This window comes from Manis javanica, chromosome 11, assembly GCF_040802235.1.
Source record: "Manis javanica isolate MJ-LG chromosome 11, MJ_LKY, whole genome shotgun sequence".
Taxonomy (NCBI): domain Eukaryota; kingdom Metazoa; phylum Chordata; class Mammalia; order Pholidota; family Manidae; genus Manis; species Manis javanica.
In genome coordinates this window covers 71,208,537-71,233,729 of record NC_133166.1, presented here as the reverse complement: position 1 = coordinate 71,233,729, position 25,193 = coordinate 71,208,537, and the positions used below count along the sequence as shown (strand labels likewise).

The 25,193-nt window shown below is 39.3% G+C and overlaps 1 protein-coding gene across 8 annotated transcripts in view; it reads right to left on the bottom strand.

The window, feature by feature from the left end:
* LIN9 (lin-9 DREAM MuvB core complex component) overlaps window positions 1-25,193 on the bottom strand; it is an 87,371-nt gene that overhangs the window by 53,649 nt on the left and 8,529 nt on the right. For all 8 annotated transcript variants that reach the window (XM_037008885.2, XM_037008887.2, XM_037008890.2 and 5 more), the window contains one exon: window positions 24,321-24,425. In XM_037008885.2, the coding sequence (XP_036864780.1) occupies window positions 24,321-24,425 (105 nt within the window). The remainder of the gene's footprint in view (window positions 1-24,320; window positions 24,426-25,193) is intronic.

Genomic DNA, 25,193 nt, shown 5'->3' with positions numbered 1-25,193 from the left:
TGGTTGAACTAGTTTACATTCCCACCAGCAGTGTAGGAGGGTTCCCGTTTCTCTACATCCTCGCCAACATTTGTTGCTGTTTGTCTTTTGGATGGTGGCGATCCTTACTGGTGCGAGGTGATATCTCATTGTGGTTTAAATTTGCATTTCTCTGATGACTAGCGATGTGGAGCATCTTTTCATGTACCTCTTGGCCATCTGAATTTCTTCTTTGGAGAAGTATTTGTTCAGCTCCTCTGCCCATTTTTTAATTAGATTATTTGCTTTTTGTTTGTTCAGGTGTATGAGATCTTTATATAGTTTGGATGTCAACCCCTTGGATGTCATTTATGAACATATTCTCCCATACTATAGGATGCCTTTTTGTTTTACTGATGGTGTCCTTTGCTGTACAGAAGCTTTTCAGCTTGATACTGTCTTTCTTGTTCATTTTTGCTTTTGTTTCCCTTGCCCGGGGAGGTATGTTCATGAAAAAGTTGCTCATGTTTATGTCCAAGAGAGTTTTGCCTATGTTTTCTTCTAAGAGTTTTATGGTTTCATGACTTACATTCAGGTCTTTGATCCATTTTGAGTTTATTTTTGTGTATGGAGTTAGGCTGTAATCCAGTTTCATTCTCTTGCATGTAGCTGTCCAGTTTTGCCAACACCAGCTGTTGAAGAAGCTGTCATTTGCCCATTGTATATCCATGGCTCCTTTATTGTATATTAATTGACCATATATGTTTGGGTTAATATCTGGACTCTCTATTCTGTTCTACTGGTCTATGGGTCTGTTCTTGTGCCAGTACCAAATTGTCTCAAATACCGTGGCTTTGTAGTAGAGCTTGAAGTTGGGAAGCAAGATCCCCTCTGCTTTATTCTTTCTTTTCACGATTGCTTTGGCTATTCAGGGTCTTTGCGGTTCCATATGAATTTTAGAACTATTTGTTCCAGTTCATTGAAGAATGCTGTTGGTATTTTGATAGGGATTGCATTGAATCTGTAGATTGTGCTTTAGGCAGGATGGCTACTTTGACAATATTAATTCTGCCTATCCAAGAGCATGGGATGAATTTCCTCAAAAAAATTTAAAATAGAACTACCATATATGATCCAGCAATTCCACTTCTGGGTGTCCAAAGAAAATGAAAACACTAACTCGAAGAGATATCTGCAGCCCTATGTTTACTGCAGCATTATTATAATAGCCAACACACAGTAGCAACCTAAGTATCCATCAGTGGATAAATGGATAAAGAAAATGCAGTATATTTATACAATGGAATATTATTCAGCCATAAAAAATAAGGAAATCTTGCCATTTGTGCCGACACAGAAGGGCCTTAAGGGCATTATGCTAAGTGAAATAAGATAAAGACAACAGTGTATGATTTCACTTACACATGGAATCTAAAACAAAAACAAAAACAAAACAAAACCCAAACTCATAGATACTGGAAACAGACTGACAGATGGCACAGGAGGTAGATGGAGAGGAGGGTGAAATGGGTGAAGGGGTCCCAAGGGTACCAACTTCCAGTTACATAATAAATAAGTCATGGGGATGTGATGTATAGCAGAGTGACTATAGTTAATAACACTGTAGTGCATATTGAAAAGTTGCTACAAGAGTAGATTTTAAAAGTTCTTATCACAAGGAAAAAATTTTTTAAATATGGTGACACATGTTTAACTAGATTTATTGTATTGATCATTTTGCAGTATGTACAAATATTGGATCACTAAGTTGTGCACCTGAAGCTTACATGTTATATGTCAATTATATCTCAATTTTTTAAAGGATTAAAAAAAAGTTACCAGATGATAAGCACCATCAGAACATCAGAAGAATATAATACAATCAAGTAGAATTTGTGTGAAGATTGCAAGGAGGGTCCAGTGTTAGAAAACTATTACTATAAGCTGCCTTTTTAATAATATCAAACAATAAAAATCATATGATGACCTCCACTGATGCTAAAGACATTTGATAAAATTCAATATCCACTAAAAAACTCCTCATAGAATAGAAATACATCAAACAACTCAAAATACACAATATACCAAAAAGTTAAATGATACAGCTAAAGCAGTGACTGGAGGGAAATTTATTATATAGGGCAAATGCCTATATAGAAAAGAAGAGAGATCTCAAATAAATAACCTATATTTCTACCTTAGGAAACTATAAAAAGAAAAGCAAACTCAAAGCAAGCAGAAGGAAGAAAAGAATAAAGATTAGATCAGAAATAAATGAAATAGAAAACAGAAAAAAACATAAAGAAAAATCAATGAAACCAAAAGTTCTTTGAAAAGATCAACAAAATTGACAAACCTCAGTAGACTGAGCAACAAAATAAAAATAGATGGATACTTTCTTAACCTGTAAAACACATTCACCCCATTCCAATCCAAAAGTCAGTATACCCAATGTCAAAATACTAAAAACATTCTCATTAAAGGAAAGAGTATGACAAAGATGTAGACTATCACCACTATTTTTTTTAACACAGTTTCAGATCAAATTAGCCAAATGGAAAAGAGGGATAAAAATTATAAAGGAGTAGGGGGGCGGAGCCAGGATGGCGGCGTGAGTAGAGCAGTGGAAATCTCCTCCCAAAAACACATAGAGCTATGAAAATATAACAAAGAAAAATCTTCCTAAAATAGAGACCACAGGACACAGGACAACATCCAGACCACATCCACACCTGCAAGAACCCAGCGCCTTGTGAAGGGGGTAAGATACAAGCCCCAGCCCGGCGGGACCCGAGCGCCCCTCCCCCCGGCTCCCGGCAGGTGGAGAGAAACCGGAGCGGTTTTTTTTTTTTTTTTTTTTTTTGGCGAGCGCTTTTTGGAAGCCTTAGAGGGATGGGCCCCCGTTGCTGGGGAGGCAGGGTGGCGGGACCGGTGAGGAGGTGCCTGGGAACGGCGCCGGAGGACAAAGAATATCCCGCGTTTCTCCCTGCGAGACCTGGGGGCGGGTGCCTGAGACATGTGCCTGAGGACGGAGGAGGTCGCGCGTTTTTCCCCTTTTTTTTTTTTTTTTTCTTCTCTTTTTGGCGAGCGCTTTTTGGAAGCCTTGAAGGGACGGGGACCCCAGTGCTAGGGAGGCACGGTGGCGGGACTGGTGAGCGGGTGGCTGGGACTGGCGCCTGAGGACAAAGAATATCCCCCGTTTTTCCCTGCGGGACCGGTGGGCGGGTGCCTGAGACCGGCACTTGAGGACAGAGGAAATCGCGCGTTTTTCCCCTTTTTTTTTCTCTTTACTGCGAGTGCTTTTTGGAAGCCTAAAAGGGACAGGGACCCCGGTGCTAGGGAGGCAGGGCGGCGGGACTGGTGAGCGGGTGCCTGGGACCGGCACCTGAGGACAAAGAATATCCCGCATTTTTCCCTGTGGGACCGGTGGGTGGGTGCCTGAGACCAGCACCTGAGGACGGAAGAAATCGCGCGTTTTTCCCCTTTTTTTTTCTCTCTTTTTGCCAAGTGCTTTTTGGAAGCCTTGAAGGGACAGGGACCCCGGTGCTAGGGAGGCAGGGCGGCAGGACTGGTGAGCGGGTGCGTGGGACCAGTGCCTGAGGACAAAGAATATTGAGCGTTCCTTCCCTGCGGGACCGGTGGGTGGGTGCTTTTTGGAAGCCTTGAAAGGACAGGGACCCTGGTGCTAGGGAGACAGGGCAGCAGGACCAGTGAGCGGGTGCCTGGGACCGGCACCTGAGGACAAAAAAAAAAAAAAAAAAAAAAAATCGCTTGTTTTTTCCTTTTTTTTCCTTTTTTTTTTTCTCTTTCTTTCTGTTCCCTCTCTCATTGTTGCTGTTGTTGTTTTGGTTTGGAGAGTGCTTTTTGGAAATCTTAAAGGGGCAGGACAGGTCACTTAGACCAGAGGCAGGGAATCTGGGGATCTCTGGGCACTCTAACCCCCTGGGCAGCAGGGAGCACAGAGGCCCCTTATGGAGATAAATAGTCTCCTGGCTGCTCCCCCTCCAACGGGGCTCCACCATTTTGGAGGAACAGCCCCAGCCAGGCCAAGCCCACAGCAACAGTGGAGATAAACCCCAAAGCAACTGGGCAGGAAGCAGAAGCCCTGTCTGCGCACAGCTGCCCAGCACAAGCCACTAGAGGTCGCTATTCTCCCAGGAAAAGGCTACAAACCAACAAGAAGGGAAGCTCTTCCAGCGGTCACTTGTACCAGCTCTGCAAACTATCTCTATCACCATGAAAAGGCAAAACTACAGGCAGACAAAGATCACAGAGACAACACCTGAGAAGGAGACAGACCTAACTAGTCTTCCTGAAAAAGAATTCAAAATAAAAATCATGAACATGCTGACAGAGATGCAGAAAAAAATGCAAGAGCAATGGGATGAGATGCAGAGAAAAATGCAAGAGCAGTGGGATGAAGTCCGGAAGGAGATCACAGATGTCAGGAAAGAGATCACAGAAGTGAAACAATCCCTGGAAGGATTTATAAGCAGAATGGATAAGATGCAAGAGGCCATTGAAGGAATAGAAGCCAGAGAACAGGAACGTATAGAAGCTGACATAGAGAGAGATAAAAGGATCTCCAGGAATGAAACAACACTAAGAGAAATATGTGACCAATACAAAAGGAAAAACATTCGTATTATAGGGATACCAGAAGAGGAAGAAAGAGGAAAAGGGATAGAAAGTGTCTTTGAAGAAATAATTGCTGAAAACTTCCCCAAACTGGGGGAGGAAATAATCGAACAGACCATGGAATTATACAGAACCCCCAACAGAAAGGATCCAAGGAGGACAACACCAAGACACATAATAATTAAAATGGCAAGGATCAAGGACAAGGAAAGAGTTTTAAAGGCAGCTAGAGAGAAAAAGGTCACCTATAAAGGAAAACCAATCAGGCTAACATCAGACTTCTCAACAGAAACCCTACAGGCCAGAAGAGAATGGCATGATATACTTAATGCAATGAAACAGAAGGGCCTTGAACCAAGGATACTGTATCCAGCACGACTATCATTTAAATATGATGGTGGGATCAAACAATTCCCAGACAAGCAAAAGCTGAGGGAATTTGCTTCCCACAAACCACCTCTACAGGGCATCCTACAGGGACTGCTCTAGATGGGAGCACTCCTAAAAAGAGCACAGAACAAAACACACAACATATGAAGAATGGAGGAGGAGGAATAAGAAGGGAGAGAAGAAAAGAATCTCCAGACAGTGTATATAACAGCTCAATAAGCGAGCTAAGTTAGGCAGTAAGATACTAAAGAAGCTAACCTTGAACCTTTGGTAACCACGAATCTAAAGCCTGCAATGGCAATAAGTACATATCTTTCAATAGTCACCCTAAATGTAAATGGACTTAATGCACCAATCAAAAGACATAGAGTAATAGAATGGATAAAAAAGCAAGACCCATCTATATGCTGCTTACAAGAAACTCACCTTAAACCCAAAGATAAGCATAGACTAAAAGTCAAGGGATGGAAAAACATATTTCAGGCAAACAACAGTGAGAAGAAAGCAGGGGTTGCAGTACTAATATCAGACAAAATAGACTTCAAAACAAAGAAAGTAACAATAGATAAAGAAGGCCACTACATAATGATAAAGGGCTCAGTCCAACAAGAGGGTATAACCATTCTAAATATATATGCACCCAATACAGGAGCACCAGCATATGTGAAGCAAATACTAACAGAACTAAAGAGGGAAATAGACTGCAATGCATTCATTGTAGGAGACTTCAACACACCACTCACCCCAAAGGATAGATCCACCGGGCAGAAAATAAGTAAAGACACACAGGCACTGAACAACACACTAGAACAGATGGACCTAATAGACATCTATGGAACTTTACATCCAAAAGCAACAGGATATACATTCTTCTCAAGTGCACATGGAACATTCTCCAGAATAGACCACATACTAGCTCACAAAAAGAGCCTCAGTAATTTCCACAATATTGAAATTCTACCAACCAATTTTTCAGACCACAAAGGTATGAAAGTAGAAATAAATTCTACAAAGAAAACAAAAAGGCTCACAAACACATGGAGGCTTAACAACATGCTACTAAATAATCAATGGATCAATGAACAAATCAAAATAGAGATCAAGGAATATATAGAAACAAATGACAACAACAACACTAAGCCCCAACTTCTGTGGGATGCAGCGAAAGCAGTCTTAAGAGGAAAGTATATAGCAATCCAGGCACACTTGAAGAAGGAAGAACAATCCCAAATGAATAGTCTAACATCACAATTATTAAAACTGGAAAAAGAAGAACAAATGAGGCCTAAAGTCAGCAGAAGGAGGGACATAATAAAGATCAGAGAAGAAATAAACAAAATTGAGAAGAATAAAACAATAGCAAAAATCAACGAAACCAAGAGCTGGTTCTTTGAGAAAATAAACAAAATAGATAAGCCTCTAGCCCAACTTATTAAGAGAAAAAGAGAGTCAACACAAATCAACATAATCAGAAATGAGAATGGAAAAATCACGACAGACTCCACAGAAATACAAAGAATTATTAAAGACTACTATGAAAACCTATATGCCAACAAGCTGGAAAACCTAGAAGAAATGGACAACTTCCTAGAAAAATACAACCTCCCAAGACTGACCAAGGAAGAAACACAAAAGTTAAACAAACCAATTACAAGCAAAGAAATTGAAACAGTAATCAAAAAACTACCCAAAACAACAAAGGAGAGCCAAGATGGCGGCGTGAGTAGAGCAGTGGAAATCTCCTCCCAAAAACACATAGAGCTATGAAAATATAACAAAGAAAAATCTTCCTAAAATAGAGACCACAGGACACAGGACAACATCCAGACCACATCCACACCTGCAAGAACCCAGCGCCTTGTGAAGGGGGTAAGATACAAGCCCCGGCCCGGCGGGACCCGAGCGCCCCTCCCCCCGGCTCCCGGCGGGTGGAGAGAAACCGGAGCGGTTTTGTTTTTTTTTTTTTTTGGCGAGCGCTTTTTGGAAGCCTTAGAGGGACGGGCCCCCGTTGCTGGGGAGGCAGGGTGGCGGGACCGGTGAGGAGGTGCCTGGGAACGGCGCAGGAGGACAAAGAATATCCCGCGTTTCTCCCTGCGAGACCTGGGGGCGGGTGCCTGAGACCGGTGCCTGAGGACGGAGGAGGTCGCGCGTTTTTCCCCTTTTTTTTTTTCTCTTTTTGGCGAGCGCTTTTTGGAAGCCTTGAAGGGACGGGGACCCCAGTGCTAGGGAGGCACGGTGGCGGGACTGGTGAGTGGGTGGCTGGGACCGGCGCCTGAGGACAAAGAATATCCCCCGTTTTTCCCTGCGGGACCGGTGGGCGGGTGCCTGAGACCGGCACTTGAGGACAGAGGAAATCGCGCGTTTTTCCCCTTTTTTTTTCTCTTTTCTGCGAGTGCTTTTTGGAAGCCTAAAAGGGACAGGGACCCCGGTGCTAGGGAGGCAGGGCGGCGGGACTGGTGAGCGGGTGCCTGGGACCGGCACCTGAGGACAAAGAATATCCCGCATTTTTCCCTGTGGGACCGGTGGGTGGGTGCCTGAGACCAGCACCTGAGGACGGAAGAAATCGCGCGTTTTTCCCCTTTTTTTTCTCTCTTTTTGCCGAGTGCTTTTTGGAAGCCTTGAAGGGACAGGGACCCCGGTGCTAGGGAGGCAGGGCGGCAGGACTGGTGAGCGGGTGCGTGGGACCAGTGCCTGAGGACAAAGAATATTGAGCGTTCCTTCCCTGCGGGACCGGTGGGTGGGTGCTTTTTGGAAGCCTTGAAAGGACAGGGACCCTGGTGCTAGGGAGACAGGGCAGCAGGACCAGTGAGCGGGTGCCTGGGACCGGCACCTGAGGACAAAAAAAAAAAAAAAAAAAAAAAATCGCTTGTTTTTTCCTTTTTTTTCCTTTTTTTTTTCTCTTTCTTTCTGTTCCCTCTCTCATTGTTGCTGCTGTTGTTTTGGTTTGGAGAGTGCTTTTTGGAAATCTTAAAGGGGCAGGACAGGTCACTTAGACCAGAAGCAGGGAATCTGGGGATCTCTGGGCACTCTAACCCCCTGGGCAGCAGGGAGCACAGAGACCCCTTACGGAGATAAATAGTCTCCTGGCTGCTCCCCCTCCAACGGGGCTCCACCATTTTGGAGGAACAGCCCCAGCCAGGCCAAGCCCACAGCAACAGCGGAGATAAACCCCAAAGCAACTGGGCGGGAAGCAGAAGCCCTGTCTGCGCACAGCTGCCCAGCACAAGCCACTAGAGGTCGCTATTCTCCCAGGAAAAGGCTACAAACCAACAAGAAGGGAAGCTCTTCCAGCGGTCACTTGTACCAGCTCTGCAAACTATCTCTATCACCATGAAAAGGCAAAACTACAGGCAGACAAAGATCACAGAGACAACACCTGAGAAGGAGACAGACCTAACTAGTCCTCCTGAAAAAGAATTCAAAATAAAAATCATGAACATGCTGACAGAGATGCAGAGAAAAATGCAAGAGCAATGGGATGAGATGCAGAGAAAAATGCAAGAGCAGTGGGATGAGATGCAGAGAAAAATGCAAGAGCAGTGGGATGAAGTCCGGAAGGAGATCACAGATGTCAGGAAAGAGATCACAGAAGTGAAACAATCCCTGGAAGGATTTATAAGCAGAATGGATAAGATGCAAGAGGCCATTGAAGGAATAGAAGCCAGAGAACAGGAACGTATAGAAGCTGACATAGAGAGAGATAAAAGGATCTCCAGGAATGAAACAACACTAAGAGAAATATGTGACCAATACAAAAGGAAAAACATTCGTATTATAGGGATACCAGAAGAGGAAGAAAGAGGAAAAGGGATAGAAAGTGTCTTTGAAGAAATAATTGCTGAAAACTTCCCCAAACTGGGGGAGGAAATAATCGAACAGACCATGGAATTATACAGAACCCCCAACAGAAAGGATCCAAGGAGGACAACACCAAGACACATAATAATTAAAATGGCAAGGATCAAGGACAAGGAAAGAGTTTTAAAGGCAGCTAGAGAGAAAAAGGTCACCTATAAAGGAAAACCAATCAGGCTAACATCAGACTTCTCAACAGAAACCCTACAGGCCAGAAGAGAATGGCATGATATACTTAATGCAATGAAACAGAAGGGCCTTGAACCAAGGATACTGTATCCAGCACGACTATCATTTAAATATGATGGTGGGATCAAACAATTCCCAGACAAGCAAAAGCTGAGGGAATTTGCTTCCCACAAACCACCTCTACAGGGCATCCTACAGGGACTGCTCTAGATGGGAGTACCCCTAAAAAGAGCACAGAACAAAACACACAACATATGAAGAATGGAGGAGGAGGAATAAGAAGGGAGAGACGAAAAGAATCTCCAGACAGTGTATATAACAGCTCAATAAGCGAGCTAAGTTAGGCAGTAAGATACTAAAGAAGCTAACCTTGAACCTTTGGTAACCACGAATCTAAAGCCTGCAATGGCAATAAGTACATATCTTTCAATAGTCACCCTAAATGTAAATGGACTTAATGCACCAATCAAAAGACATAGAGTAATAGAATGGATAAAAAAGCAAGACCCATCTATATGCTGCTTACAAGAAACTCACCTTAAACCCAAAGATAAGCATAGACTAAAAGTCAAGGGATGGAAAAACATATTTCAGGCAAACAACAGTGAGAAGAAAGCAGGGGTTGCAGTACTAATATCAGACAAAATAGACTTCAAAACAAAGAAAGTAACAAGAGATAAAGAAGGCCACTACATAATGATAAAGGGCTCAGTCCAACAAGAGGATATAACCATTCTAAATATATATGCACCCAATACAGGAGCACCAGCATATGTGAAGCAAATACTAACAGAACTAAAGAGGGAAATAGACTGCAATGCATTCATTGTAGGAGACTTCAACACACCACTCACCCCAAAGGATAGATCCACCGGGCAGAAAATAAGTAAAGACACACAGGCACTGAACAACACACTAGAACAGATGGACCTAATAGACATCTATAGAACTCTACATCCAAAAGCAACAGGATATACATTCTTCTCAAGTGCACATGGAACATTCTCCAGAATAGACCACATACTAGCTCACAAAAAGAGCCTCAGTAAATTCCACAATATTGAAATTCTACCAACCAATTTTTCAGACCACAAAGGTATGAAAGTAGAAATAAATTCTACAAAGAAAACAAAAAGGCTCACAAACACATGGAGGCTTAACAACATGCTACTAAATAATCAATGGATCAATGAACAAATCAAAATAGAGATCAAGGAATATATAGAAACAAATGACAACAACAACACTAAGCCCCAACTTCTGTGGGATGCAGCGAAAGCAGTCTTAAGAGGAAAGTATATAGCAATCCAGGCACACTTGAAGAAGGAAGAACAATCCCAAATGAATAGTCTAACATCACAATTATTAAAACTGGAAAAAGAAGAACAAATGAGGCCTAAAGTCAGGAGAAGGAGGGACATAATAAAGATCAGAGAAGAAATAAACAAAATTGAGAAGAATAAAACAATAGCAAAAATCAACGAAACCAAGAGCTGGTTCTTTGAGAAAATAAACAAAATAGATAAGCCTCTAGCCCAACTTATTAAGAGAAAAAGAGAGTCAACACAAATCAACATAATCAGAAATGAGAATGGAAAAATCACGACAGACTCCACAGAAATACAAAGAATTATTAAAGACTACTATGAAAACCTATATGCCAACAAGCTGGAAAACCTAGAAGAAATGGACAACTTCCTAGAAAAATACAACCTCCCAAGACTGACCAAGGAAGAAACACAAAAGTTAAACAAACCAATTACAAGCAAAGAAATTGAAACAGTAATCAAAAAACTACCCAAGAACAAAACCCCGGGGCCGGACGGATTTACCTCGGAATTTTATCAGACACACAGAGAAGACATAATACCCATTCTCCTTAAAGTGTTCCACAAAATAGAAGAAGAGGGAATACTCCCAAACTCATTCTATGAAGCCAACATCACCCTAATACCAAAACCAGGAAAAGACCCCACCAAAAAAGAAAATTACAGACCAATATCCCTGATGAATGTAGATGCAAAAATACTCAATAAAATACTAGCAAACAGAATTCAACAGTATATCAAAAGGATCATACACCATGACCAAGTGGGGTTCATCCCAGTGATGCAAGGATGGTACAACATTCGAAAATCCATCAACATCATCCACCACATCAACAAAAAGAAAGACAAAAACCACATGATCATCTCCATAGATGCTGAAAAAGCATTTGACAAAATTCAACATCCATTCATGATAAAAACTCTCAGCAAAATGGGAATAGAGGGCAAGTACCTCAACATAATAAAGGCCATATATGATAAACCCACAGCCAGCATTATACTGAACAGCGAGAAGCTGAAAGCATTTCCACTGAGATCGGGAACCAGACAGGGATGCCCACTCTCCCCACTGTTATTTAACATAGTACTGGAGGTCCTAGCCACGGCAATCAGACAAAACAAAGAAATACAAGGAATCCAGATTGGTAAAGAAGAAGTTAAACTGTCACTATTTGCAGATGATATGATACTGTACATAAAAAACCCTAAAGACTCCACTCCAAAACTACTAGAACTGATATCGGAATACAGCAAAGTTGCAGGATACAAAATCAACACACAGAAATCTGTAGCTTTCCTATACACTAACAACGAATCAATAGAAAGAGAAATCAGGAAAACAATTCCATTCACCATTGCATCAAAAAGAATAAAATACCTAGGAATAAACCTAACCAAGGAAGTGAAAGACTTATACTCTGAAAACTACAAGTCACTCTTAAGAGAAATTAAAGGGGACACTAATAAATGGAAACTCATCCCATGCTCATGGCTAGGAAGAATTAATATCGTCAAAATGGCCATCCTGCCGAAAGCAATATACAAATTTGATGCAATCCCTCTCAAATTACCAGCAACATTCTTCAATGAATTGGAACAAATAATTCAAAAATTCATATGGAAACACCAAAGACCCCGAATAGCCAAAGCAATCCTGAAAAAGAAGAATAAAGTAGGGGGGATCTCACTCCCCAACTTCAAGCTCTACTACAAAGCCATAGTAATCAAGACAATTTGGTACTGGCACAAGAACAGAGCCACAGACCAGTGGAACAGATTAGAGACCCCAGAAATTAACCCAAACATATATGGTCAATTAATATTTGATAAAGGAGCCATGGACATACAATGGCAAAATGACAGTCTCTTCAACAGATGGTGCTGGCAAAACTGGACAGCTACATGTAGGAGAATGAAACTGGACCATTGTCTAACCCCATATACAAAGGTAAACTCAAAATGGATCAAAGACCTGAATGTAAGTCACGAAACCATTAAACTCTTGGAAAAAAACATAGGCAAAAACCTCTTAGACATAAACATGAGTGATCTCTTCTTGAACATATCTCCCCGGGCAAGGAAAACAACAGCAAAAATGAGCAAGTGGGACTACATTAAGCTGAAAAGCTTCTGTACAGCGAAAGACACCATCAATAGAACAAAAAGGAACCCTACAGTATGGGAGAATATATTTGAAAATGACAGATCCGATAAAGGCTTGACGTCCAGAATATATAAAGAGCTCACACGCCTCAACAAACAAAAAACAAATAACCCAATTAAAAAATGGGCAGAGGAACTGAACAGACAGTTCTCCAAAAAAGAAATACAGATGGCCAAGAGACACATGAAAAGATGCTCCACATCGCTAATTATCAGAGAAATGCAAATTAAAACTACAATGAGGTATCACCTCACACCAGTAAGAATAGCTGCCATCCAAAAGACAAACAACAACAAATGTTGGCGAGGCTGTGGAGAAAGGGGAACCCTCCTACACTGCTGGTGGGAATGTAAATTAGTTCAACCATTGTGGAAAGCAGTATGGAGGTGCATCAAAATGCTCAAAACAGACCTACCATTTGACCCAGGAATTCCACTCCTAGGAATTTACCCTAAGAACGCAGCAATCAAGTTTGAGAAAGACAGATGCACTCCTATGTTTATCGCAGCACTATTTACAATAGCCAAGAATTGGAAGCAACCTAAATGTCCATCTGTAGATGAATGGATAAAGAAGATGTGGTACATATACACAATGGAATACTACTCAGCCATAAGAAGTGGAAAAATCCAACCATTTGCAGCAACATGGATGGAGCTGGAGAGTATTATGCTCAGTGAAATAAGCCAAGCGGAGAAAGAGAAATACCAAATGATTTCACTCATCTGAGGAGTATAGGAACAAAGGAAAAACTGAAGGAACAAAACAGCAGCAGAATTACAGAACCCAAAAATGGACTAACAGGTACCAAAGGGAAAGGAACTGGGGAGGATGGGTGGACAGGGAGGGATAAGGGGGGGGGAAGAAGAAGGGGGGTATTAAGATTAGCATGCATGGGGGGGAGGGAGAAAGGGGAGGGTGGGCTGCACAACACAGAGAGGACAAGTAGTGACTCTACCACATTTTGCTAAGCTGATGGACAGTAACCGTAATGTGGTTGTTAGGGGGGACCTGATATAGGGGAGAGCATAGTAAACATAGTATTCTTCAGGTAAGTGTAGATTAAAAATTTAAAAAAAAAAAAAAGAAAGAAAGAAAGAAAAGGGGGATTACTCCTTAACAGGATAAAATTATTGGTAAATCAAAGATCAACGCATGCTTTAAATATCCTTAATGTTGATCACTTAAAGGGTGTCAGATGATCAGCTATGGAGGTACTCTTTGCTGATAATATTCCTTTCTCTTAATTAAAAAAAAAAAAAAAAAAAAAAACAGTTCCTGTGTGCTGACCTCCAATGAGTTCTGCACAGTGGTATAGAGGGCATGTCAAAGTGTGGGCAAAGGGTCTGTTTGTTTCTACGCAGAAGATCAAGGCCTAGCTTGGATACCCAGAAAATGAACTAAGATACGATATGAGGAGGAGCTTCCGGCATCAGCACTCTCTGGAGGACTCGTCCCGGGGGATGATCATCAAAAATCCTCCACAGGGATCCGGACAATGCTGCGGTTGTGGCTGCATCCAGCCCACCGTCTCCTGGACTTGCCATAGGAATGAGGAGGGAGATGTCTAGGCTGGCATGTGCGTACAGTGAGACAATGAATTTGACCGGATCTGTACTGTTGGAGCTCAATCAGGAGTTGGGAGGGGTGCAAGTTGTAGCACTCCAAAATCTTATGACTATAGACTATCTACGGTTAAAAGAACATATGGGATGTGAACAGATCCCAGAAATGGGCTGCTTTAATTTGTTTGATTTCTCTCAGACTGTTCAAGTACAGTTGGACAATATCCATCATATCATAGACAAATTTTCACAAATGCCTAGGGTGCCTAAATGGTTTTCTTGGCTTCACTGGAGATGGATGGTAATTATAGATTTGCTTTGTTTATGTCACCGTATTCCTATTATGTTATATGTGTGTGCAAATTAGTTAGTAGTTTAAAACCTATACATACTTAAGGTACTATACAAGAAGATATGTCAAAGAAATAATCAATCCTCCCATGTTTCCTTCCATATGCTACATCTATAGCTTTTCTTCTTTCTTCCTAATTACAACCCTTAAATAGAATTCGTGCCTCATATCGAATTTACCGAGTATCATAATTCCTCCAGGTGGTAAAGATACCTCGAGACAAGTGCTGGGCATAGAAGCCACAGGTCATAAATCTGCAAAGAAGTAAAAAGCTAACCTTTGCAAACAATATGGCTTCTCTCTCACTTACCAACTTTACATTTCCCTGTATGGCCCCGGAAGATGACTGGTTAGCCAGAGACGGGTAAGATTCCTCAAGGGAGGAACAACCTAAGACAGGCACAGTCGCAGGGGGGCCATCAGGTGAGAATTTGGGGATCAACAGAGGTGAGGCTCAGAACCTCACCCCCCCTGCTTTGAGAGAAATCTTCTGCATCCGTGGATGTCTTGCTGCCCTTGTCTAGCCTGGATTAATACTTAGTCCATAGGCACACACCTGATCATCTGATCATCTACATTTGCCTTCTTACAGCACTAAACTATGTTTTCTACCTTTATCTTGCATCTACCTACCACTTCAGCATTTTATTAAAAATAAAAATAATAATAATAATAGGAGAAATGTGGGATCAACATATAAATCAAGTACAAAAATCAAATGAATATTCATATTTGACCTGATGGTTTATAGGTCATATTGCATGATCAAAACCGAAAGTTTCTGTGATGAATGCCCTTGTACTGTTCACCATGTAAGAATTTATTCACTCTGTAAGAATTCGTTCACCATGTAAGAACTTGTTCGTTATGCTTCAGAAGATTGGAGACTGACGAGAATTAGGCTTGAGATGGATTAATGATTGTACATTGAGCATTGACCCCCCTATACTGAATTTTATTGTTGTTAACAACCATTTGATCAATAAATATGAGAGATGCCCCCTCAAAAAAAAAAAAAAAAAAAAAACTACCCAAGAACAAAACCCCGGGGCCGGACGGATTTACCTCGGAATTTTATCAGACACACAGAGAAGACATAATACCCATTCTCCTTAAAGTGTTCCACAAAATAGAAGAAGAGGGAATACTCCCAAACTCATTCTATGAAGCCAACATCACCCTAATACCAAAACCAGGAAAAGACCCCACCAAAAAAGAAAATTACAGACCAATATCCCTGATGAATGTAGATGCAAAAATACTCAATAAAATATTATCAAACAGAATTCAACAGTATATCAAAAGGATCATACACCATGACCAAGTGGGGTTCATCCCAGGGATGCAAGAATGGTACAACATTCGAAAATCCATCAACATCATCCACCACATCAACAAAAAGAAAGACAAAAACCACATGATCATCTCCATAGATGCTGAAAAAGCATTTGACAAAATTCAACATCCATTCATGATAAAAACTCTCAGCAAAATGGGAATAGAGGGCAAGTACCTCAACATAATAAAGGCCATATATGATAAACCCACAGCCAGCATTATACTGAACAGAGAGAAGCTGAAAGCATTTCCACTGAGATCGGGAACCAGACAGGGATGCCCACTCTCCCCACTGTTATTTAACATAGTACTGGAGGTCCTAGCCACGGCAATCAGACAAAACAAAGAAATACAAGGAATCCAGATTGGTAAAGAAGAAGTTAAACTGTCACTATTTGCAGATGATATGATACTGTACATAAAAAACCCTAAAGACTCCACTCCAAAACTACTAGAACTGATATCGGAATACAGCAAAGTTGCAGGATACAAAATCAACACACAGAAATCTGTAGCTTTCCTATACACTAACAACAAATCAATAGAAAGAGAAATCAGGAAAACAATTCCATTCACCATTGCATCAAAAAGAATAAAATACCTAGGAATAAACCTAACCAAGGAAGTGAAAGACTTATACTCTGAAAACTACAAGTCACTCTTAAGAGAATTTAAAGGGGACACTAATAAATGGAAACTCATCCCATGCTCATGGCTAGGAAGAATTAATATCCTCAAAATGGCCATCCTGCCGAAAGCAATATACAAATTTGACGCAATCCCTCTCAAATTACCAGCAACATTCTTCAATGAATTGGAACAAATAATTCAAAAATTCATATGGAAACACCAAAGACCCCGAATAGCCAAAGCAATCCTGAAAAAGAAGAATAAAGTAGGGGGGATCTCACTCCCCAACTTCAAGCTCTACTACAAAGCCATAGTAATCAAGACAATTTGGTACTGGCACAAGAACAGAGCCACAGACCAGTGGAACAGATTAGAGACCCCAGAAATTAACCCAAACATATATGGTCAATTAATATTTGATAAAGGAGCCATGGACATACAATGGCAAAATGACAGTCTCTTCAACAGATGGTGCTGGCAAAACTGGACAGCTACATGTAGGAGAATGAAACTGGACCATTGTCTAACCCCATATACAAAGGTAAACTCAAAATGGATCAAAGACCTGAATGTAAGTCACGAAACCATTAAACTCTTGGAAAAAACATAGGCAAAAACCTCTTAGACATTAACATGAGTGATCTCTTCTTGAACATATCTCCCCGGGCAAGGAAAACAACAGCAAAAATGAGCAAGTGGGACTACATTAAGCTGAAAAGCTTCTGTACAGCGAAAGACACCATCAATAGAACAAAAAGGAACCCTACAGTATGGGAGAATATATTTGAAAATGACAGATCTGATAAAGGCTTGACGTCCAGAATATATAAAGAGCTCACACGCCTCAACAAACAAAAAACAAATAACCCAATTAAAAAATGGGCAGAGGAACTGAACAGACAGTTCTCCAAAAAAGAAATACAGATGGCCAAGAGACACATGAAAAGATGCTCCACATCGCTAATTATCAGAGAAATGCAAATTAAAACTACAATGAGGTATCACCTCACACCAGTAAGGATAGCTGCCATCCAAAAGACAAACAACAACAAATGTTGGCGAGGCTGTGGAGAAAGGGGAACCCTCCTACACTGCTGGTGGGAATGTAAATTAGTTCAACCATTGTGGAAAGCAGTATGGAGGTGCATCAAAATGCTCAAAACAGACCTACCATTTGACCCAGGAATTCCACTCCTAGGAATTTACCCTAAGAACGCAGCAATCAAGTTTGAGAAAGACAGATGCACTCCTATGTTTATCGCAGCACTATTTACAATAGCCAAGAATTGGAAGCAACCTAAATGTCCATCTGTAGATGAATGGATAAAGAAGATGTGGTACATATACACAATGGAATACTACTCAGCCATAAGAAGTGGAAAAATCCAACCATTTGCAGCAACATGGATGGAGCTGGAGAGTATTATGCTCAGTGAAATAAGCCAAGCGGAGAAAGAGAAATACCAAATGATTTCACTCATCTGAGGAGTATAGGAACAAAGGAAAAACTGAAGGAACAAAACAGCAGCAGAATTACAGAACCCAAAAATGGACTAACAGGTACCAAAGGGAAAGGAACTGGGGAGGATGGGTGGGCAGGGAGGGATAAGGGGGGGGAAGAAGAAGGGGGGTATTAAGATTAGCATGCATGGGGGGGAGGGAGAAAGGGGAGGGTGGGCTGCACAACACAGAGAGGACAAGTAGTGACTCTACCACATTTTGCTAAGCTGATGGACAGTAACCGTAATGTGGTTGTTAGGGGGGACCTGATATAGGGGAGAGCATAGTAAACATAGTATTCTTCAGGTAAGTGTAGATTAAAAATTAAAAAAAAAAAAAGAAAGAAAGAAAGAAAAGGGGGATTACTCCTTAACAGGATAAAACTATTGGTAAATCAAAGATCAACGCATGCTTTAAATATCCTTAATGTTGATCACTTAAAGGGTGTCAGATGATCAGCTATGGAGGTACTCTTTTCTGATAATATTCCTTTCTCTTAATTAAAAAAAAAAAAAAAAAAAGCAGTTACTGTGTGCTGACCTCCAATGAGTTCTGCAGAGTGGTATAGAGGGCATATCAAAGTGTGGGCAAAGGGTCTGTTTGTTTCTACGCAGAAGATCAAGGCCTAGCTTGGATACCCAGAAAATGAACTAAGATACGATATGAGGAGGAGCTTCCGGCATCAGCACTCTCTGGAGGACTCGTGCCGGGGGATGATCATCAAAAAGCCTCCACAGGGATCCGGACGATGCTGCGGTTGTGGCTGCATCCAGCCCACCGTCTCCTGGACTTGCCATAAGAAGGAGGAGGGAGATGTCTAGGCTGGCATGTGCATACAGTGAGACAACGAATTTGACTGGATCTGTACTGTTGGAACTCAACCAGGAGTTGGGAGGGGTGCAAGTTGTAGCACCCCAAAATCTCATGACTATAGACTATCTATGGTTAAAAGAACATATGGGATGTGAACAGATCCCAGAAATGGGCTGCTTTAATTTGTCTGATGGTTCAAGTACAGTTGGAAAATATCCATCATATCATAGATAAATTTTCACAAATGCCTAGGGTGCCTAAATGGTTTTCTTGGCTTCACTGGAGATGGCTGGTAATTATAGATTTGCTTTGTTTATGTCACCGTATTCCTATTATGTTAATATGTGTGTGCAAATTAGTTAGTAGTTTAAAACCTATACATATTTAAGGTACTATACAAGAAGATATGTCAAAGAAATAATCAATCCTCCCAAGTTTCCTTCATATGCTACATCTATAGCTTTTCTTCTTCCTTCCTAATTACAAACCTTAAATAGAATTCGTGCCTCATATCGAATTTACCGAGTATCATAATTCCTCCAGGTGGTAAAGATACCTCGAGACAAGTGCTGGGCATAGAAGCCACAGGGCATAAATCTGCAAAGAAGTAAAAAGCTAACCTTTGCAAACAATATGGCTTCTCTCTCACTTACCAACTTTACATTTCCCTGTATGGCCCCGGAAGATGACTGGTTAGCCAGAGACGGGTAAGATTCCTCAAGGGAGGAACAACCTAAGACAGGCACAGTCGCAGGGGGGCCATCAGGTGAGAATTTGGGGATCAACAGAGGTGAGGCTCAGAACCTCACCCCCCCTGCTTTGAGAGAAATCTTCTGCATCCGTGGATGTCTTGCTGCCCTTGTCTAGCCTGGATTAATACTTAGTCCATAGGCACACACCTGATCATCTGATCATCTACATTTGCCTTCTTACAGCACTAAACTATGTTTTCTACCTTTATCTTGCATCTACCTACCACTTCAGCATTTTATTAAAAATAAAAATAATAATAATAATAGGAGAAATGTGGGATCAACATATAAATCAAGTACAAAAATCAAACGAATATTCATATTTGACCTGATTGTTTATAGGTCATAATGCATGATCAAAACCGAAAGTTTCTGTGATGAATGCCCTTGTACTGTTCACCATGTAAGAATTTATTCACTCTGTAAGAATTCGTTCACCATGTAAGAACTTGTTCGTTATGCTTCAGAAGATTGGAGACTGACGAGAATTAGGCTTGAGATGGATTAATGATTGTACATTGAGCATTGACCCCCCTATACTGAATTTTATTGTTGTTAACAACCATTTGATCAATAAATATGAGAGATGCCCTCTCAAAAAAAAAAAAAAAAAAAAAAAATACACCAGCCAAAAATAAAAGAATTGCTCATTCTTGTAATGGAAAAAAAAAAAAAAAAAAAAATTATAAAGGAGTAGACAAAGCTACCACAATTTGCAGGTGACAGACTGCCCCAGAAAACTGAAGAAAATCAGTTATAACCATTAAAAATAGTAAGAGAATTTAATTAAAGTGGGTGAATATAAAGTTGACATACAAAAATCAGTACCTTTAAAAAAATCACTATCTTTTCTGTATATAAGTGAAAACTGTTTGGACAATTAAGCAGAAGGAACACTGTTTATGAAAGCAAAAATGACAAGACCAAAAAAAAAAATGACACGACCAAAAGTATTAATTATCTAGAGAATACACTTAAGAAATGTGCAAGACTCAGATGGAAAAAAAGTTTTTAAAGTCTACTGTGGGACATTACAGACAATAAGTGAAATGACAACCAGTTCTTGAGTAGATAGCCTCCATGTTACACCTATGTCACATCCCATAAATTTACGTAAAGTATTAGTGCAATACAAATGCAAACCCCAACAGGCTTTTTCCCAGGCAAGTTGAATCTAAAGTTAATATAGAAAAACAAATGTGCAAGAATACTTAGGAGAAGCTAATAAAAGAGTAAGTAATAATGCTTTACCAAACATTAAAACGCAATATAAACCACATAAAACAATTGACAGTAGCACATACAGAGACATAGATAGAAAATAAAAACAACCCCAAATATACAGTAATTTAGCTTGTGGTGCAAGCAGCATTTCAAATCAGTGTTGACTAAGTTGTCCTCCGGAAAAAAAAAATTAGGTTGCAGTCTTACCTCATTCCTTACTCCCAAATAAATTCCAGATGGTTTGAAATTTTAAACATTAAAAAATGAAATAAAATAAAGTATTCTAAAACTGTATTTTTTGATTAGGGAAGGTCTTTCTGAGCATAAACTCAAGAAGTCATAAAAAGGAAAGATACCTATATTTTTGACCTTTAGGATTTTTTTTCAATCCCACATGGGGAAAAATACAGAAACTAAGTCAAAAGTACCAACTCTGAAAAAAATTACAACCAATATAGACAGCCCAAGGGCCAATATTCCTTACACAAAATTCTTACAAATAAGAAAATGAACAATAATTTAACAGAAAATGAGAAAAAGACAAATAGTTGGCTTTTAAATATATATGGAAAATACCTCAACATCATGCACAGATGAAATGCCTGCCAACTAAAACAAGTGAGATGCTATTTTCAGATTAGCAAAAATCTAGATGTCTGGTTATATATACTGATTTGGCGAGATTTTGGGAAAAAGCAGGCACTATGATATATTGATTGTAGACAGTAAAAAACAGTACAATTTCATTGGATAATAATTTGGCACTCCTTAAAAATTTTAAATGTGCATAATATCCTATGATCCAGCGATTCTACATTTTAGGCATCTGCCCTAGAAAAGCACTTGCCAATTTATACAAATACGCTTGGGATGTTCACTACAGCATTGTTTGTAACAGAAAACACTTCTGTCTTTCTGTCTGTCTGTCTGTCTATCTATCTATCTCTCTCTCTCTCTATCAGTATCTATCTATCTACCTACCTATCTATCTATCTCAATCAGTATCCATCCATCCATCCATCCATCCATCCACCCATCTATTCATCCAACCATCCATCTCTTTCAGCATGGCCAGATCTCAAAAACAGACTTTTGAATGAAAAACTAAATTAATGATGCAGGGATATATGATTGTGAAAATACTATAAATGTAATTTAAAAACTATATACATTAAGCAATACCATGCATTTTCTACAAATACATATATAAAGTTTTAGAAAAATGTTTTTAAGAAGGTCTAAAAGGACAATCAAAATAATTACAGTAGTTACCAATTAATGAAGGAAGTAGATCCTGAGGATAGGAGAAGGTCAAAATTAACTTTTTTTTTAATTATAAATTTTTCCTTTGGAAAAATTGTAGATTTATGGAAAAGTTGCAAAGATAGCAGAGTCCAAATACACCCTTCACTCAGTTTTCCCTAATGTTAACATCTTATGGTTTGTCAAAACTAAGAAATTAACACTGGTACAATACTATTAATTTAACTATAGACTTAAATTTCTCATTTTTCCACTAACATCCTTTTTCTGTCCCAGAATCCAATTCAAGACACTACACTGTACTTAGAAAATTAATTTTTTAATGTAAAAAAATTTTTATATGCCAGGAGTCGTTCAGCACAATAACCAAATATTTATAAGTTATTATTATCAGAAAAACTGCTATTTTTCTTTCAATTGAATTATTGACCTAGATTTTTAAATAGGATATTAGTGGCTCATTAAACATAAAACTGTATTAAAGATCCCTCTATTGAGTGTGGGGAAATACATTCAAAATTAGTGGAAATATAAATTGTTACAACTTTTATGAATGGATTATACAGTAGCATCTTCTTAAATTCAGATGTAAATACTCTTGTAGGAATTACCCGTCAGAGGGTTTATTCCACAAATGGAAAATGGAAAGTAACTGCTCCTGGGTACAGGGTTTCTCTTGGAGTGATGAAACTGTCCTAAAATTGGCTGCACAACTCTGTGCACATATTAAAACACTGAATTTTATGCTTCAAGTACATGAATTATATATGTGAATTATATCTCAATAAAGCTGTTAGAACAACAAATAAGCAGGGTTCTGGAGACAGACTACCTGCCATTTTAGTATTAGCCTTCACTTTCTAGCTTTGTGATCTTGAGCACATTATCTTGAAACATGTTTTTCTCATTTGAAAAATGGGGAATAATAAAATAGTAACCTATCTCTTCAGGGTTGTTAAGGAGTAAATCAAAATAATACATAGGAAGTGCTTATACATTATAAGAGGATATGACACATACAAATACTCAATATAAAAGTTGGTTCTTATAATTTTTTAGCTCTGGACAGTACTCTTTCAAGGAAAAGAATGCAACAAATTCAGAGCATGTTACTAGGAGAGTAAAGGAACAAGCCAAGTCATGTAAATGAAAATGCAAAGAACTAGGCATGTTAAGATAGAAAAGAGGAAACTCAGAGGATATAAAAACTTTTCACATAATTGAATAAGTTTCATGCCACGTGTGTCTTACATTTGTTCTGCACTGCATGCAAGTAGAAAGGCCTTTGTAAAATAGACCTAGAAAGAATGATGTGCCTGGGGAAGAGAGGAGTGGATAGAGTTGGGGCAAGATGGTTTCAGAGTCTCTGTTAGCAAATTTTCATAATAAATGTTGGAGGAAGAAAAAACTTTAAAAAAATCCAGATTTGGCAATTAAAATCTAAACAGAGTTAAATCACCAAAATTATCCGAATAATAGCTCTACTATCATCAATACAAGAAATAGTTGTTAAAATTTAACTATTTCCTATATTCATTCACCCTGTTAAGCTAATGTACATTGTGTATTACTTTCAAGTGGGTTACATTTTTTAATTTGAATTATAGACGCTTATGTACACTTGTCCTTGATGTTAAAAAAAAGTTCAAAATACATTTTTGTTCATTTTATAGAACATGAAAATATTTTGCTATTTTAAAACATCATAAAGGCATGCAAGACTTTTGGTTTTTTTTTTTTCTTGGTAGGGCATACTGCTTGCCATGCCTTTATTTGATGTCAAATCCTTGATTGAGAAAATCACCTCTACTATGACTCATCCTATTAGAAAAATCTTGTAACACTTTTGGAAAAATCAATGAAAGAGAAGTAGGAAGTAACTATCAAAAGTAATAAATTTGATAGGAGAAAATAACATTATTCCTGAAATTAGTATTTCCTTATCCAATTTTCATTCATCCCTTTGATTCTGATATGTCTACTTTGAGTTTAAAAAAAAAGCCAAAAATTAAGAAGAAGACAGAAAGCCCTCAACATACTTCCCTCCTTTTTCCTCTCATTTCCATGCAAAACTCCAAAGGGATTCCATATTGCCAAATCCATTTGCTTAATGTCCACTATCTTATGCTTATAAGAAAAGTGTGGATTTGTAAAATTGAGGACTGGCTTTCTATTCTGGTTTAAAGTCCATCAATAAAATAATGTCCTTTTCTAGGTAACTAATATAGGAGCTGAGCTGGAGCGCTGATTTAAAGTAAAGAATGTTACTCAAAATGAAACAGAATAATAGATACAAACTTTATTATGTCCAGCAGTTGCTCATTTCCTTTCACATGAAAGAAACTTTGTGCACACACATACCTGAGGAACCATCGCAACCCTCTGGTTTCTTTTAGGTGACCTTGTATTTATTTGTCTATCATCTTCATCAGAAAATAGTCGACTTCGTTTTGAATTTCTGGAGGGCTATGAGAGAAATATTTTATTTAATGAAAAAGCTGAACATGTCCCGTTTTTGTTCCAAAATACAATTCTGTACTTGGAAAATACAGCTAGCTCTGGATTATCGGCAGTATGGAAGGACAAAGTAAACAAAATCAAGTACAAATAATCTTAGATTTAGAATGTAGTAAGATACATATTTATGCAGTTTGTTACAGATGCAACATATAGCTGATGATTAAAACAAGAACCCAAGTCTCCTTAGTACCCTGGCAGCCTTGAATGGTAAAGATAGGAAAATAGGTTCTAAAATTCCTGCTCTCATATTGGTACCTGAATTAATGCCAGTTGGGTGTATAACATGAGATGTCTGTTGCAGAGGCTGGGCTGGGACAAAGCTGCTAGATCATGCTAGAGTGTTAAATCTATATGTATAAGTTATATTCCTTTTCTCAAAAATCAACTGAATTTTCTTTTGCAAATAAAAGTATAAGATACCTGTAACAGATATTTGATAAGTGCCTGTGGAACTAAAATTTTGTTTAAGTATCTAAAGTACATTATATGCTTACAGGTTTGTAATATAAAAAATTTACAGACTACTCTTGGTTTGGAGACTTCATCAATAGAGAAGAAAAACAGAAAAAAAATATCCCAACTGCACTCACATCCTTTTTCAAATCTTTCTTCCACTATTCAAGATAAAGCGTTATGCCTCGTTGGAAGGTGCAGAGGGCAGCATCCTATAGGGGTGAAGGCTAGAGGTATGGGCTTTTGAAAGTAAACCTGCTG